Source organism: Notolepis coatsorum (assembly GCF_963971535.1).
Source record: "Notolepis coatsorum genome assembly, chromosome: 10".
NCBI classification, from domain to species: Eukaryota; Metazoa; Chordata; class Actinopteri; order Aulopiformes; family Paralepididae; genus Notolepis; species Notolepis coatsorum.
The window spans coordinates 48,571,308-48,590,586 of NC_140174.1; the positions used below are offsets into that span (position 1 = coordinate 48,571,308).

Consider the following 19,279-nt stretch of genomic DNA (forward strand, 5'->3'; position numbering starts at 1 on the left):
GAAGTACAGAATACTTTTATACAAAATGTAACAGAAATAAGCATTTTGTATAAAAGTATTCTGTACTTCTGTATGACAACTAATAAAGAAACTTGAGAAACTTGAGATTGGCCAGAGCTAAACCTAACCTCCGACCCTGCAGATGGACCCATTTTGACCGTTTGAAAGAGCAAGGAAGTAGTTTAGTTGTTGTTTAGTAGAAGTAAGCTGTACAGCTATAACAAGTAAAGTCAGGCTAAATTAAACTTTGCGCCAACATTAGGACCGAAGTATAAACCAGCAACTGAGCAACATGAAGAAGTGGACTTATGCATCTGGATCAGAAAAAACGTTGTGGATGAAAAAGTAAGTAGGCTAGTGTTTGTAAAAGCTTGTATGCTAACAGTAGCTAGCTAGCTTAGCCTACATCACAATGATAATCACCAAGCTAACTTACTGTACACACTGTAGGGCTGGGCAATTAATCAAAACAGAATCGCGATATCGATTCATAGACCTATGCAATCTCATTTCTAAGTTATGACTATTTTTTTTTATTAATTTTTTTTTTTTTTTTTATCTGGGTTGAACATGATTTGTGGAACTCCCTCTGGTGTTGTGGTCGTGGTATTCACTGACCTTTGGGAAGTATTCCGACATGCACATGGGTATCTTAGTGGTGTAGTGTATCTTGTAGACCAGGCCCATTGCAAGTTGCTGTACTCTGTCGTCTACTCTAAGCCATCCTAGGTTGTCAAAGTGGGCAGGGGTGAGGTGGGTTTTAGGAGTAAGGTCAAGCAGTAGTCTGACCAGTTTGTTTTGTGATGTTTGTAATCTTGTTTTAGTGCCTTTGAGGTGCTTTGGTACCATGAGGTGCAAGCATAGTCGTAGTACCCTTGAATGAGTGCTCCTGTTAGAGTCTTCAAGGTATTCTTGTTTACCAGAGAGGAGATCCGGTACAGGAATCTAGTTTGTTGGTTGACTTAGTTTTATTACATTGGATCCCATTTTGTCACAGGAATGATTTGCCTCTATAGGATGGAACCCAGGTAGGGAATTTCATCTTTCCTTTTAAGATAAGATAAGATATTCCTTTATTGATCCCCTTGGGGAAATTCAGGCACCATAGCAGCATGGGGGAAGGGGGGGGGGTACAGGTAGTGAAAACAACACAAGCAGTGTAAACAAATAGGTCAATATAATTTACTATCTAACTAACTGAAATATATTTTCACAGTGTCACATAAGGTGCAGTATGCATAAGGTAGTGTTATAATTTACTATCTAACTAACTGAAATATACATTATTCATTATTCACAGTATCACAGTATCCACATAAGGTGCAGTATGCCTAAGGTAGTGTAAGTTGTCCTCCTTGGGTTCCTATAAGTCCCAGGTCGATGTCTGGCAGCAGTTGCTGCCCACTGTTGTGGAGCCTGATGGCCACTGGTATGAAGGACTGTCCGAGGCGGTTAGTTGAGTGTCGGGGGGGTATGAGTCTGTGGCTTCCTTGTCACCTTCACCTAATATGTTTTGATCTGGTCAGGTGCGCTGTCACCTAAAATGTTTTGATCTGATCAGGTGCACTGTCACCTAAAATGTTTTGATCTGATCAGGTGCGCTGTCACTTAATATGTTTTGATCTGGTCAGGTGGGCTGTCACCTAATATGATTTCATCTGGTCAGGTGCGCTGTCGCCTAATATGATTTCATCTGGTCAGGTGCGCTGTCACCTAATGTTAATATGTTTTCATCTGTGTCCACTGACCACTGACACACAGTGGGGGATGTTTTAAAAATATAATTTAATATATAATATAATATAATAATTTGTGCTTCACCAAAAAATTTGGTCAGCAGCCTCCACTGATGTGGGGCGACCGTCCAGCATTGACTTCTATTTGGACAACCGGCTTAAAATCACTTTCAATCTATTTAAATATTTCCCTTGCCCTATTTGGCATAATTTCAAACATGTTTTGCATTCATTGACAAAATTATGAAGCATTTGCACATATACTTCCATCATAATATACAAACGAATGTTGTCCACATATGTTAATTTTATGAAATATCATCTGGGGCGACCATCAAGAAAACACAATTGTGGGACTTTTATTTTGAAACCACCTCAAGGACAGGATGTTGCATCAGCCAGTCACATGTGAGGGACCCAGAGAAACAACTAGCAGGTTAGTAAGTCTCTTTCATATTGGCAAATAAATCTCTTTTTAACTGCTGTAATGTACTTGCCACCTTTGGATGTCTTGTGGGACGACCGCCCCAAAACTGTGAATAATAAGTTTTATCTGAAAATCTATATTTTGATGATGAATTTGATAGTGACATGTGGTAAGAGCTAGCTAGTTTGGTTTCTGTAGCTAATGGTTAGCCTGTAATATTTGACTGACCTTAAAAACATCATCTGGGCGACCGAGTATCATGTGGGGCGAGTGTTTTAGATGATAGATATATGTCCTGTAGTTTGTTTTAGCATAACTCTTTGTATACTTTAACATATATTTTTCATTCCTATTTAGGAATTAACGTTTCTTTTTGAGTATTGTACCATCTTATGAGAACATTTTTTAAACGGTATAGCATGACATTCCATTTAGGTAATTGTACATGTATTAGTCATGTTTAACTAGTTTAACCTATTTTCTAGATGGCACAAACAAGCAAACAGAAGACTGCTCACTACAGATGCAGACTATCTTGCCATGAAAAAAGAGAGAGGTAAAAAAAACGATAGGTAACATGCAGTATATCTTTCTCTGGTGTATTTCAAACTGTCATGTTAGTAGGATTAGGAATGACCTTTTCTGTAATATCTTGAACTTAAGTTTGTATGTAATTTAACCCACCAGAATTAGTATCACATTATACACTATTGTTTCAGCGAGAAGAAAACAACAGGGCAAGATTCCATGTGAAGTCAGATGAGCTATCGGAGAGGGAGAAGGCTGCATCCAGAGGTAACAGGGAGAAGGAAAAATATGGAAAAGGCGATGCTGGACCTGACACCACCATCCATGGAGAACACTCCACCAGTTCTGGCTGGTGTAGAAGTAGAGAAGAGCAGCAGGGCAAGCTGTGGTGGATCCCCTACCTCTAAATGAGGATTTGAATCACTAACATTTACTTTGATTCTACAGTAGGTTTAACATCCCTTGAAACCATAGGTTATATATCCAGCTCATGATCAACAGTGACATATTTCAACAATAAATGTTCAGTGGATTGCACTGTGCAACATCTCCATTATACTCTGACCAAAGTTTGTTTCGTGTTTGATATATCTTTGGGGAATGTTGACTGTAGGAGCCAAAGCTATATTGTATTGTATGAATGTTTATATGTTTATTTTTATAACCTTACATTGAAACGGCATTAGGAATATTGATTGGATTTAGATAAAGTCATTGAACCGTCTTATTTGTCATAATAGAACATTCTAGAACATTTGTGATGTCACAGTATGATGTCATGACCGAACGTTCTAGAACATCTGTGATGTCACAGATGTCATGATCGAACGTTCTGGAACATTTGTGATGTCACAGTATTGTCATGACCGAACGTTCTAGAATATTTCTGATGTCAGTAGTATGGCTGCGTTTACATGGACGGTTTATTCCCCTTTTCATTCGGAATTAACGTTCAATCCTATTTAAAGTTATCATGTAAACATCTGAAAATACTTAATTCCAAATGAAAATGGCCATTCCGAAATAAAATCCATTCCGATGTAAGTGGCCTGTTTATTCCGTTTATCATTCCGAATGAAAGCTTTTTCTGTCCATGTACCCAGCTTTTCACGCATTTTTCGGAATTAGTTCCTCCCGGTCTTTCTGCGCATGATCGCTCCCTTTTTAGCGCTTGCGCAATGCGCATAGGCTACACACAAGTTACATACAAAATGGCGGACAGGAGCAAGCGATGGACGAGGGCTGAAACAATTTATTTAATAGACGCTATGGAAGACTTAAAAATAATAGAACGATCAGATGGGAGAAAGTATAAAAATGCTGAACTACTTAGGACAGTTTCAGCCAAACATAGCCAAGTTGGCTATGCGAACAGAGACGTGCATCAGGTCCAAAATAAATGGAAACAGCTCATACAAGAGTACAACAAGGCAAAAGCCAAAAATAAAACCAGTGGTTCTGATCCCTCCAACTGGCCTTTTTTTGACGAGATGGACCGGGTGATGGGAGGAAGACCAATGGCCACCGCAGACGAACACGGTGTAGACTGTGACTTCGGGGAAGAACGGGAGACGGAGCCGGCGAACTATGAGTCAGGTTAGCCAACCGCATCTCTATTAGCTAGCTAGCTAACATTAGCTACTAATATTTCCGACTATTAGCATCTTGTTGATGTCTTTTGCCGTTGTAACGTTAGCAACCCACACACATTTTGGCATAAAAGTGTAACACTACGTTTAGAGATGGGTACCTTTCACATTTGAACCGATACCGGTACCGGTACCTGTGAATCGATACCGGTACCCAACGGTACCTTTTTTCGGTACTTTAGTCTCAAGAAATGTAATTAAAAAAAAAAATCCAAACTTCAAATAACTACAATTTCGACAGTTTTCGGCTTGTCATTGCTCCGACTGCTTTGTTGTTGAATCAAGTCAAATCCTAGGTAAGCATATATTGTGCGTGTGAACGTTGACACGAAAATTTTTTTAAAACAAATAAATAAAATAAACGTAAAAAGAAAATTAATAAAAAAAAAAAAAAATTCTCACTTGATTCGATACTCGGTAGTACCGACGTGTTTCGGTTCGGTACCTCAAAAGTACCGAATTCGGTACCCATCCCTAACTACGTTGCATGTTTACAATGGTTGAAGGCTGCTAGCTACTACTTTAGCTACATCTAATGTTACTACTACCACCACTGCAACTAGCCTAGCTAGTGTTACAGCTATTGTCATCATAGCCTACTAGCTAGTACTACTCACTTCCAATGTGTGTGTGTGTGTGTGTGTGTGTGTGTGTGTGTGTGTGTGTGTGTGTGTGTGTGTGTGTGTGTGTGTGTGTGTGTGTGTGTGTGTGTGTGTGTGTGTGTGTGTGTGTGTGTGTGTGTGTGTGTGTGTGTGTGTGTGTGTGTGTGTGTGTGTGTGTGTGTGTGTGTGTGTGAGCGAGAGAAATAGCTAGCTATGTATCTCTTGAGTTTTGGGAGATGGAGAGCCAGCCCGGATACAAAAAGATCCATTCCTTGTGTTTCAGATGATGTACATAACGTTAGCTCGGTGAGTTTGGAAGACTGCTCATCCAGTGACCAAACGGATGTGGAGAGACCTGGTTCATCCCTGGCTGGAGATGATGGAGATGTTGGTGATGCTGCGAGTGTTCCGGATGCTACCAACACTCGGCCTATAAGTATGTTTTAATCATTTTGAACAAATGGTGTGTGTGTGTGTGTGTGTGTGTGTGTGTGTGTGTGTGTGTGTGTGTGTGTGTGTGTGTGTGTGTGTGTGCGTGTGCATGGGTGGAAAGAAAAAGGGAAGTACTGTGCTGCTTACCTTGATCACAGCAGCTTGCTTAATTTAAAACCATAGGATTAGTATTTTTCTAATCTAGTTAAGTACTAACCTAGGATTAGATAGACTCTTATTCTACACTGTAATATATAAGAATGTACTGCCAACTGAGTAAAAGAAAATGCTTTGTATAGGAAAGAAGACGCCCAAAGCCAAATCTGGGTACCAGAAAACTCTGATCGAACGTTCTGGAACATTCGTGATGTCACCGTATGATGTCATAACCGAACATTAATAATTGAACTAAATGTAAAAAATATCAGTGTTTTGTTTTTTGGTGTGCTTCTTATTCTAGGTGTTCAGGGTGCCTGATTTGTTAAAACATGCACATGTACCTCAATTTGAAATGCCTGCAGTATGAGATAATATAAAAGGAACTAGGGATGGCACCAATCCGATACTCAGTATCGGTATTGGTCCGATACTGGCCAAATTCACAGGATTGGTTTTCCGAAAGCATGCCATCACGTGAACAGTAGTAGCGTGACAACAACGTTAGCATTAGCTAAACGTAAGTCAACTTGTTAGCAGCGCGCCGCGATCATGTCAGCTGTGTGGAGTTATTTTAAGCTCAAAGAAGAAAAAGGCAAAACAGCCTGTGGTGTTATGCTAATGTGTGTGCATTAATACGACACAGAGTACAGGCCACCGTACTGGGGTCACAGACAGGTACGCAGGGCAGAGTAGACTAAGAGCAGATAATAACGGACCTGTATGGTGGAGCTAACAGAATGAAGACACGCACAAACAAATACAGAGGACTCGCATGTATACTTGTGGAATAACACGACACAGCCGAGTGTAATATCTGCGACGCAAGTATTTCTAGGGTGGCAGCAACACTGGAAACTTCAACACCACACAACACTTGCAGATTAATCATGGAAAGGGAGTATGCCGAGTTCATATGTGCAACGAATGCCAAGAGGAAAAGTTGTCGCAGCAGCTAACATAAACCATTCAGAAGCGAGAGAAACTCCCTGCAGACAGTAACAAAGCAAAGCTGAAGAAAACAGAGAAAATAACCACATTTATTGTGCTGGACGACCAGCCCCTTTCTGTTGTTGAAAATGTAGGTTTCCGATGCTTAGCCTCACTTCATGTTGCCAAACCGTCATTATCTCTGACACGGCTATCTCAAATAAGTACAATGTTGTGTTTCTTTTTCAAATGTAGCCTAGAGTAAAGACCCTAACCCTATCAAAACAGCAGTCAAAGTGTATATTTTCAGCACTATGTTTGTTTACCAATGATTGGAAACTCTCCACGCATTGTACCGGTAAAGACGTTTTAGACGTGAGGACAGGAAGCCGTCATGAAATCGCTGTAGTCTTATTAACGTATTAACTAAATAATTTGAAAAAAATTAAAAGCAGCAGCACTATTGCATAACTGAGTCATGTGTGGTATGTATTTCTTCCTTTAGGGGAGTTTTTGATGTTTTATAGATGGCTAGGTTAAACACAGGTTTTTGTTTTTTAAGGGAGTATCGGATGGGTATCGGTATTGGCAGATACTCAAGGCTGTGATATCAGTATCGGACATGAATAAGTGGTATCGTGCCATCCCTAAAAGGAACTGATACAACTGTGTTGTAGTTGTTTAGCGTTGATTTCATCCATGCAACTATGTTGGTGGTTATTGTTTATTGACTCTATAGAACTGTGTTGGTGTTTAATTTTTATTCCATACATACAACTCTGTTTACCTTTCATTATTGACTTAAATAGTTAATCCCTGTCCAATGTGACTACCATCACAAAAGTGATGCTACTTAACCCACCTTCTTGCTCTCATACATTGACAAAACCAATGATGATATGAGGACATGAAAATGGACATTTGTGAAATGTTCAAGTTCCTGAAGCATGTAATGTGTATTGCACTTTAACTTTTTGAATGTTTAATGTTTTTAACATTTGTGATATTTGAATGTTCCTGACGAAGCTTGTAACCTACCGTGCCAAATGATTGACGGAGCTAGAGCCCCGGGAGTCGGTGTTGTATTTGTACAACACTGTGTACTTCGGCGCACAGGCTATCGACAGGCAACAAATAGGGCTTTAATTCGATATATATATATTGTATTAAAATATATGCACACCCGAGCCGGTAGAGGTCGCCAAAGTGCATGTGGGAAAATCTTCCTCAAGAGGATGTGGGCCCTCGCATGTTAACATGTTTTACTTTTGTGATATTTGAATGAATTGAAGAATATTTTTGTTGACCACTTGAAAAGATTGTAATAAAAACATTGTTCAGTTTTCTTTTGTCTGAACTGCATTGTGTAACATTTTAAATAGACTTTTAACTACTCTCATCATTTTGGGCGACCATTTGTCATGCAGGGTAACCAATGATTGTCAATAACTGTACTAAATTCAAAATAGAATATCCATCAGTTTTGGCTCAAATATTAATCACTGGTATACTATGCTTAAGTGGATACTATCTGTACACATTTTAAATCAGTTGTATGGGTTTTAGATCAAATATGGGTATTGTAACTGCCAGGGTTCGAAATTAACGGGGGCTTGGGGCAAAATGCCCTCGAAAATTGACCAAATGCCCTTGATAATCAGTTAAGCGGGGCAAAAAAAGCCCCCGACAGTTTACTAATTATATATATAATTATATATATGCTCTACAGTGCGTATTTGCCCCTAATAATATGTGTGTGTGCACACCGGAAAAATCATTTACTTGCAGTGCGAGACAGACGAGTGATTGTGAAGATTACAAAACAGCTCCGCTGTTAATAGTTCAGATTGAAACTGGACTGAAATTCAGTTTTTGGGTGGAATGTTTGTTCCAAGGAGGAGGGAGGCGGGGCCCGCTGCGTGTTACAGGGAGATGCTTCCAGGCACTTGAGAGGTGCGAACACAGAGAGAGCGCTCTGCTCTCATCAAGCATTACACTGCTATCTTAACGTTAGCAAGCTAAGCATCTGCATAGCGCGACCCGTGTAACGTTAAGTAACTTGTGTTCGGCGGGGAAAGACCGTTCCATTTGTAACACAACTACAAAGAATAACATCCAAATCCGATCCCGATGCGCATTTCCTTCATTCCACAGCGCTGAGCGCGCAACGTATTTCATTGATCGATCTGGCCAGAGCCTATACTCAGAAACGTTGCGTGTGTGGGGTTTTTCATCAATTTGAAACAAGCCTCTTGACTGTTGGAATTAGGGATGTTAAAAATAAAATATCTAATAATATTATTCAATATTAGACATTCATTGATCCAGAGGCAACCGGTTATTCGTCTGCTATTTGTAGATGTATCAAGAAAACAACACAACTTGCCCTCAGGGACAATAATATTTAATCTATTTAGATAGAGTATGTATGTATTATTTACAGATAATTGAAGGTACGTACCTCAAAACATGAAACCAAGCCATGATGTCACACATCGTGTGTGTGTGTGTTACTTGAACAATTGTCACTGTGCTCCTAAATTTCTGTGTGCTCCTAAATTTGTATTTAGATTTTATTTATTAACATTTTATTTAGGAGCACATGTGCTCCTTGGGAAAAAGGTTAGCGTAGAGCCCTATATATGGAGACATTAACATTACGTTATCAAACATAGGGATGAAGACTGTAAAAAAAAGTGTCAACAATGTTTTATAATCTTTATGTTAATTTTCATTATAAAAATATTGTGCCCCCGAAATACAAAAAAAAGCCCCCGAAAAGCAATTAAGGGGGGCAAAAAAAGCCCTTGAAAAAAAATGTTAATTTCTAACCCTGGTAACTGCATTACGAGGGAGACACTGCCATTATAGAATAAACTTGTGAAATCATGGTTTACAAAAAATTAAAGGGCACACAAGCCTGTCTTTCTTAAGATGTATATTTAATTACTGATACCTGTTAAAATATTAGTAATGTTAAGGAAATATATTAATTTTGAGATAAATTACGGTCGCCCCAAATGACTTTTATTAAGGCCATGTCCTATTAATTCAACTTTAAAAACACTAAAATCTCTTAATTTGGGTTTTTTAGCATAAATGCATGTATACACTACATTCAAAATGTTTGAAAAATGGCCAAATATATCCTTATTTTTTGTATTAAAAAATTGGCCTATTGAAAAGTCTTATCCGTCAATGACACTCTCTTTTTTAGACTATTTTTTTATCACAAACAGTACTGTATATTTGTAGATCTGGTATGTCATAAATGTCTAGATGTAACAGTACTGTCTATCTGTATGTCATGTATGTCATATATGTTATGATGAATTGAAAATGGGGGACCCTGATGCATCGGCGTATTTAGACCACTATCACTGGGGCACGTGCCCCAGTGTTGATCAGCTGTGCCCCAGTGATCAAAAATAATAATAATAATAATTATTATTTGTTTTACTTCGCTTTGAAATATTATAGTGAAATATTTTGCACTGTTGTCGCATTTATCTTGTTGAAATCCTCCAACAGGCTCTTTTTTGTAAGTTGACTGGTTTGCACACCCCTATGACAGCTAATACATGGTACATCCCAGCAGTTAGCTGGCCTCGCGCAGTTCACAGGTAAAATCACACAGTGCTGCGGTAAGCGGTTGCATTCTGTCATGATGCACAGCTAAGAAAGTTAAAGCAAAGGAAATTCGGGCATCCCAGCCCTCGTGGACAGACTACTACGGGTTTGTGTGTCAGAAGGACCGTGCTGTGTGTACTTATGTTGAAGGCTTGCCAAACAAAGAGACAATCAAATCAAGGATAAAAGATATCCCCATGTCAGCTCGAAGTGTCGAGCGACGCATCAACGAAATGTCCGAAAATATCAGAGTTCAGCAAACAGCTGGATTAAAAGATGCTCCGGTGTGCAGCTTAAAGGGACCAACCAACACAGCCCCCAGATAACGGAGCTCAGTAAAGCAAAACAGTGCCAGGGATCTCAGGTAGGCAGCTGTTTATTTAAGCATTACATCACGCGCAGGAGTGGTTTGTGAACAATAAACCATGCCTAGGGGTGGTCGTTAGGCCCAAGGCGCAGCCGAGGGTCGTTAGACCCCCCTAGGCATGGTTTATTTTTCACAAATCACGACTGCAAGTGGTGTAATGCTTTTATACAACTGCCACATTCATCCAACCTTATTGCTATACAATAAACACACATTAATTGAAGATTTATTGAAAAAACCATCCGCCAGAAAAAGTAGTTCCCAAAAAAGAAAAAAAAGAGAAGTTGCCTCCATGTGGAAGCAGCTCGAAAGTGCATTCAACTGTTCTCAGTAGGACATCCAACCAACTAACACATCCAACTGTCTTTCAACTAAGACATCCAACCAACTAACACATCCAACTGTCTTTCAACTAAGGCATCCAACCAACTAACACATCCAACTGTCTTTCAACTAAGGCATCCAACCAACTAACACATCCAACTGCCTTTCAACTAAGACATCCAACCAACTAACACATCCAACTTTTCTTTAGTTTTTAATTATGAAGTTAGTGGTTGTTATTGGAATGATTGATTGATTGATTGAAAATTGTATTACCAGATGCAGAATGGGTACAATATAGTACGGCTCAATACACACAATTGTTAAGGGGATGCAGACCTACTTTCTATAGAACTTCATTCTTAGATGATTCTATTGAAAGTAGGTTAAAAAAAAAAAAAGCAACTAAGACATTGTGTGTGTGTGTGTGTGTGTGTGTGTGTGTGTGTGTGTGTGTGTGTGTGTGTGTGTGTGTGTGTGTGTGTGTGTCTGGAAGCCAGACAGTGTGAGAGATTGAGCTCTGGCAAGGAAGGGGAAGAAAAAAAATGCAAATTAATCAATCAATCAATCAATTCGCGCGATTTTTATTTTGTTCTACAATGACTCATGACCCATCAATTACATCATCCAACATTGTTTAAGCAACTAAGACATTGTGTGTGTGTGTGTGTGTGTGTGTGTGTGTGTGTGTGTGTGTGTGTGTGTGTGTGTGTGTGTGTGTGTGTGTGTGTGTGTGTGTGTGTGTGTGTGTGTATGTGTGTGTGTGTGTGGGTGTGTATGCGACCGAGTGAGTGTGTCTGGAAGCCAGACAGTGTGAGAGATTGAGCTCTGGCAAGGAAGGGGGGGAAAAAAGTGCAAATTAATCAATCAATCAATCAATTCGCGTGATTTTTATTTTGTTCTACAATGACTCATGACCCATCAATTACATCATCCAACATTGTTTAAAGGACTAAGACATTCGCCGTGACAGAATCGCTTTATATTTAGTCGTTATGACGCTATCAACATATCCATTTGTTAAAGATTATTGTCCGCTATCTTGTTTTTTCCGAAGAATCCGCACGGCGGAGTGATGTGATTCGGTTGTGGGCGGGTCCTGGGACCAGGAGCGTGGATTGTGACAGATACATACGTGTAAATGGACTGTTTCAGCCAATCAGAATTGAGAAATTTGCATGCCGTTGTATAATTTCCTACACATGGCGCTGCAGCATGTTAACTTGAACATCTCTCTCCCTCTCCCTCTCTCCTCTCCCTCACTCTCTCCTCTCTCTCTCTCCTCTCCTCTCCATAGGCGGCGGATGGGCTTCAGGCATAGCTGTCAACCCTCACGTTTTTCCCGGGATTCTCCTGTTTTTTCGACCCTCTTCACGCACTTTTCACGGTTCACGGATTGGCACGTTTTTGAAAAAAATTATTAAAAAAAATAAAAATAAAAAAAAATGATTTTTTTTTTTTATATATAATTTTTTTTTTAAACTCATAAAATATATGTGATCAAGTCCAGCGTTTGTGCAGACATGTCTCCATTTTCATTTTCCAGGTTGTGAAAGTACAGAATGTAAGCTTTCAAATGATGTGTCATACTTTGAAATCTGAGAATGTTTTGAATATCATGTATTCATTTAAATCTTGTAACTCAGTCTGTTGTCTAGAACGCTCAAGGGGAGGAAATGCCTCTGATTTTCACACTTCAGCTAGTTTGGGGGGGGGGGCGTGGACAACTACCCTCACCTGAATGTGTCCATTGTTAACGTTAATGACTCTCTCTGTGTGAATGCCTTTACCTGGCTCAATTAATCTGAATCCCAACGCGCAGCTCTATTCAGATGCAAAAGTGCCCCCCCCCCCCCACCTCAACTCTGTGGAGAGTACAAACTGTTTCAAAACAGTTTTAAACACAGAATTCTTACAATTAGTTATTATATTTGTTCGCTGTTATACTAAATATGTTCTTCATATTCTAAGTGGTTGCCTAGTGGAGATTTAGGATTCACTGACTGTTAGGGATGGGTACCGAATTCGGTACTTTTGAGGTACCGAACCGAAACACGTCGGTACTACCGAGTATCGAATCAAGTGAGAAACCGAAAAAAAAATAAAAAAAATATTTTTTATTAATTTTTTTTTTTTTTACTTTTTTCTTTTCATGTCAACGTTCACACGCACAATATATGCTTACCTAGGATTTGACTTGATTCAACAACAAAGCAGTCGGAGCAATGACAAGCCGAAAACTGTCGAAATTGTAGTTATTTGAAGTTTGGATTTTTTTTACGACTGAGGTAGGTAAATTCAATTTCGACAGTTTTCGGCTTGTCATTGCTCCGACTGCTTTGTTGTTGAATCAAGTCAAATCCTAGGTAAGCATATATTGTGCGTGTGAACGTTGACATGAAAAAAAAAAAGTAAAAAAAATAAATTAATAAAAAAAAAAAAAAATTATTTATTTTTTAATTTTTTTTAAAGTACCGAAAAAAGGTACCGTTGGGTACCGGTATCGATTCACAGGTACCGGTACCGGTATCGGTTCAAATGTGAAAGGTACCCATCCCTACTGACTGTACACTGTAAGAAAAAAAGCTGCAAGAAAACTAAATGTCTGGCATCAATGGTTTCCAAATACTGTCAAATTACAGTAAAATCAAATACATTTACAGATTACAACCTTTATTTAATGGTTAATATTTTGATACAAGGTAATTTACTGTATTTTTATAGCATTTACACTTAAAGTAGGAAAACAAAAGTAATCTGTAAAATAATTAGAGGTGGGCATAGATAAAAAATTTTTAATCTAGATTAATCTATCTGCAATCCTGGATTTAATCTAGATTAATCTAGATTAAAATGGCTCAAAAAACAAACAAAAAAACCTGCCGAAGGCATTCAAAATATGTGTGTTCTACCCAAATAATGACCAGAAGTAAGTCCTTACTTTTTCTTTCCTCCTTATGTTTCTCAGGCCAGGTGGCCCATTACACCATGAGCCCATCTTCCGTTTCCAAAACACATTACAGACTGTTTGAAAAAGCTGTTTTGCTATGATAATTGGTAATGAAATATCAAAATATTGTTCAATAAGATGTACTTGTGTTTAATAAGTTGTTTTATTCAGAAGTTAACACAAATAAATAATATTGCCAGTACAGTACAGTATCTAGCACACTCTCAGGAGCAAAACAGAAAGAATCATTTCAAACTTGAACTATGTGACATGGCTTGAATCAACTGCTCCAGTGGAGTTGCTCAGTGGCCAATGGTGTCAACTGTGGTTGTAATGGGCAGCTCCCAGGTGTGAATGGAACTGTGTGAATGTGAAGCAGGGCGTTCCTGAAAAAGAGCATCTGTGCTCAGCGAACCTACCCTGGGTAAATAAAGATAAAAAAAAAAAATGTAAAAAAAAAAATTATTTTAATTTTTTTTTAGATTAATGCGTTAATTATATTATCGCGCGATACTAGTATAGCGTTAACGCAGCACGTTAACGCCGTTAACGGCCCAGCTCTAAAAATAATAGAGTGAATTTCCTTAATACAGGTTTTGACCAGCAGCAGATGGCAGCGACGAGGCAGCTCCATTGGAAGGGGGCGGGGCCGGGTGGGAGGGGGCGGGGCTAAAACGTGCACGTTTTTTCTCCTGCCAATGTTGACAGCTATGGCTTCAGGTCGAGGTAGGCTGTATTGGGAACGCCCCTTGCGCGCAGCGCGAGAAAAATTTGACCTTTTATTTTTGGTTGCACAAACTGTCCAGGTTCTGATTTCATATACACACACACTACTAGGCTATACTACAGCGAGCCCCACTCATTTATATATAGTGCAAATTAAGTGTTCAAATGAAGGCATCCAATAATATATGAACCATTGTCTTACCTTAATGCAGATAAATGCGACGTTTCGTCTTGGTGAGAATTGAATCACAAGTTGCAATGAAGTGAACGTTTTTCGTAATTTAGATCTCATCATGCTTTGAAAACAATGTACATACAGTAGCTCTAAAAAGTTTCCACGATTTGATGAACTCGGACTCTCATCATGTCCTCTTAGAGCAAGCCCTTGTTTGCAAAGATAAAACAACATACAGCCTCAGGTGATCGCTAGTTATGCCTCTCCTCGCTTCTCTACAAAGCGATCGGCGGGCTGAAATTCAGAACACAGATGTTTGCTTTACTCTGCCTGCGGGATCAGATTCAGGATGATCATGTGAATGATGTGATTGGCCACATTATTTAACCTGAGCCTATGCGTGATTGGTTACTGCCTGTATACCTGGAATGTTAAACGCTGCCGATTGACACCTTCGTCGTTGTCACCTCGGCCAGCGAGCCGGCTGCAGCACAAGACACACTAGCCAGCAGCCTGCGCATATATATTATATACATTTCAAGATTCCGAGCATAATATTCTGGGTAGGCATAGCCGCCCCTAGCCTTAATATACGCGCCGCCTATGCTCCTCTCCTCTCTCTCTCTCCTCTCTCTCTCTCTCCTCTCTCTCTCTCTGGCCTTGCTCCGGTAGAGGGATTGGAGGAGGGTGTGCCATCATGTTAACGTTAGCCTCAGTTAAACCTTGCGACGACTGAGCTGTGTTCTGGTCATGTGACACTACACATATTTAATTGAGACCCTTTATTATTTCAATTTAGCTGGAAATACATTGATACATCATTCAGTAACATTTTCAGAGCCTTATAGTTATAACAAAAACATTATTACGGTCACCATTGTGACCAGTGGGATTATTTTTACTCAAAATGTGAGTATTACCAAGTCACCTTGTGTTCTTAAAACAATGACAATAAACATAGTTTTATTAGGTTGAAATAATGTGGTTGTGTACTTATTTTTTCTGTTAACTTATTATGGATTGAAAACTGAAAACCAAACAAAATGTGCTATATATAGCCTACCATCTGCGTCGAATATGAAATAAAGCATAAAGGCATTTCTTTAAAAAAAAACAAGCTCAATCAAAAGATTCTACATGATTCCAAAATAGTGAAGAAAATGACTTTAGGAAGAACAAAGGCAGAGGCTCTGGTCCTTTCTCCAAAGGCAGTGGGTGATGTTCTCAAGGCCTTAACATCAGACAAACCCCTCCCATTCTCCATACAGATGGATGCATCTAACCTAACCCCAGTGGTGCAGTCGCGGTCACACCCGGTTACACGCCGTGTTACCAGATCACTGAGGCAGAAGTACGCGCGATCGCGCACGGATGTGTACTCGCGTGTACGCGCACACAAAAATGCGCTGTATCCATTCATTGTGACTAAGTACCCGGTCACCGTTTTACATAACAAAAAGCGCAGGTAGACTAAGTGTCTGGGTGTTGGCTATCTGAATGCATCTCCCCCTTCATTCTGTGTGACACAGGCAGTGGAGGTGAATACTAATGTGGCTCGGAATTCGTGATGGGGGTCTGAAGCCAGGAAGAGAATTGTGCAGAGTTCCTTTCTGCCTGTATTAGACTATGGCGATGTAATCTATATGCATGCTCCTTCCTCCCTGCTTAAAAAGCTGGATTCTGCGTACCATACTGCCATACGTTTTGTAACGGGTGCAGGCTCTCGCACCCACCACTGCACTTTGTATCAGTCATTAGGATGGTCCTCTCTGTACCAAAGAAGACAATCACACATGTTGATTTTTATCCTTAAGTCATTGCTAGGTAAGCTGCCCTTATATATCTCCAGACTTCTGTCCTTTTATACTTGCTTTTTTAATACCAGACGAGCAGCAAATGGGATGCTGTTAAATGTTCCTTTGATGCAGTCAGAGCTTGGTAAAGCTGCATTCTCCCACTATGCTCCCTTTTTATGGAATACGCTGCAAGTGAAACTTTGGCTGAGGTTAGACTAGTGTATTCCTGGCGTTTTTTTATACGTTTTTGACGACGTATCATGTCCTATCTACACAGAAACGCGTTTTTTGTGGACTCCCTGGAAGAAGAGATCTTGTATCTCAATGGGACATTCCTGGATAAATAAAGGATAAATAAATAAATAAATAAATACCTGCTTATGATATTGAATCAAGCGTCTGTGCTGCGCGCCAGCTTTCCACGCGCACATTCACACAAATAGAGAGCAAGAAGAGCTTGTATGATAGAAAGATTGCACTTGCGTATGCGCTTGTGTGTGTGTGTGTGTGTGTGCGTGTGTGCGTGCGTGTGTGTGTGTATAAATCAGTTATGTGCGCATGCACGTACCCGCGCGCGCGTGCACGTGGCGTGGCGTGTTACCAGTTCCCATATTAGGACTGCACCACTGCCTAACCCTAAAACCGAAATAAAGTTAAAAATAAAATAGTTACAAAATCTGCCCATTTTCGCCCAAAAACCGGGCAAAATCGGGGGGAAAAAATCTGCGTTTGCGCTTCGCGCGCCCGCTTCATATCCATGGGTGCCCCCCTGTGCCCCAGTACAGTGCTTGGTCTAGATACGCCCCTGCCCTGATGTAAACAAGACGAAAGTCTTTCTCTGGTCTGACTGCATCCCCGTAACAATTGTGTGTATTGAGCCGTACTGTATTGTACCCATTCTGCAACCTGTTAAATTAAGTTTTCATTCATTCATTCATTCATTCATCCCATACAGACAGTAAATGCCTGACTTTGCCCCCCTAACTTCTCGAGTTTGCGCGTTCAGGTGCTTTCCTTTATTAATGAAATGTATGGGATGTGTTGGGGGTGTGCTCCCCCACTTATTTCAAATTGTCACCCAATGCTCGCTGTCTGCACACTCTAACTGCTCTTTTCACAAACAGATGCTGCCCACTTCCAAAAATAGCAGCACAACACTGGTACAACAACAAGGCTTAGGTCTACAAGACAGAGGCCATGGTGATCCGTCTGAGCGTTAGACACATAGCCAATGCTTTGAGGGGTGTCGCTTTACCTTATCCTTATGTATAGGTATACTAATTGAGCTAATAGTAACTGAAATGATCTATTCACCAGTAAGATAGGATGTATAACGTTTTAGTCTAGCGACAGCTAAACCCAGTTGACCATGATGAAACGTTGCCAGGTAGCAGAAAACTACACAAAAGCGAAATGGGACTACGGGGGGGAACTCGGGGGAATTACTTCAGAATTAGATCCTCCGAGACGAGTGATCTTGTGATCCGCACGAGGTGATCACAACGACAGAAACTGACTACCGTACCGGACAGACTACTTACCCAGAAGGGGAGGTTTGGTCCACATAGGCGCTCCATCTCCGATGGGGGATCGGCAACACAAGAGACCTTTTCCTGCTTTTGACAGGTCGCTCCCTTTCTTCCACGACCTCGTATCGCCTTCACATCGACAACTTGTTTCTCACATACCATGCACACACACACACACGACGGGCGAAGCCGCGACGCGCTTAAATGTCGCTTTCCGCTGGCAGCCTGGCACGGAACTACCCGGCCGCTTCACTTCTAGAAGCTTATTATGTTATAAAACAGACATGCTTCCCCTGTTGAGAGAAGAAAAGTCATCCGGAGGTTGTCATGATTACAAGTCGTCCGCCCACCACACTGTATAGGTCCCGCCTTTCACACACGCATACGCGCACACACACACACACACACCCACACACACAAACAACACAACGGACAACAAACTTCAGTGAATTAAACAGTATATTATTCATAATAAGCGCCCATGACCATGACTAGCAGCACGCTCGCACAAACACACACACACACTGCCACACACACACGTCACACACACACGCACACACACACACGCACACAAACACACGCACACAATCACAGAGTGGGTAAATAATGGCAGAATTTCCACAATATGGAATTGGATATATACCAGGGGCGTTTTTAGGGTTAGAAAACATTGGGGGCTTTAGCGCCCCCCCCCACTATTTTTTTTAAACACAGAAATACGCAATTTTAGAGTAATTAGAGATGAATACTGAATAACTAGAATCATTAGAGGTTCTCAAAGTGAGGTCCAGGTCCATGAGAGGGATCTGGGCAGTCCCCATAGAACATTCAAAGTTAACAGGACCAAATCACCAGTTTCTTATTTATTTATTTATTTAGCCAGATAAAACATTGATCTGGTCCAAGAAGCCCCAACAGGAGTACAAATATACATATATACACATATATATACATATACTGTACATACATACACATATACACCAATAACAAAATAAAAACACAGTTAAGAATCATACACAAACAAACAAACATATGCACAGCCTATGTACAAAATAAATAAACAGTTCATCTCTAGTCTTTACAGTTTTCTTCAATTGCATAAACACTCAAATCAAAAGTATTACACAATTATCAAAACCTTACATTCAAGGAGCAAAATATAGGCCCAGATTTGCACCCCTACAATGTCAGCCTCACTTTTGGCAAAACAATACACACAGTGATTTGCAAAACACTAAACACACTTGCATTACATTAGACACAGAATGTCAAATTACCACACATATGAGCCAATTGGTTAAACACAGCCATCAGATGCACAA

At 40.1% G+C, this 19,279-nt stretch overlaps 1 protein-coding gene across 1 annotated transcript in view; it reads right to left on the minus strand.

Moving 5' to 3' along the window:
• abcc3 (ATP-binding cassette, sub-family C (CFTR/MRP), member 3) overlaps positions 1-18,209 on the minus strand; it is a 207,800-nt gene extending 189,591 nt beyond the window's left edge. The window contains exon 1 of the mRNA XM_084323656.1: positions 17,970-18,209. Coding sequence (XP_084179782.1) covers positions 17,970-18,119 — 150 coding nt within the window. The 5' untranslated portion in view covers positions 18,120-18,209. The remainder of the gene's footprint in view (positions 1-17,969) is intronic.
• Between the last annotated feature and the right edge of the window lie 1,070 nt (positions 18,210-19,279).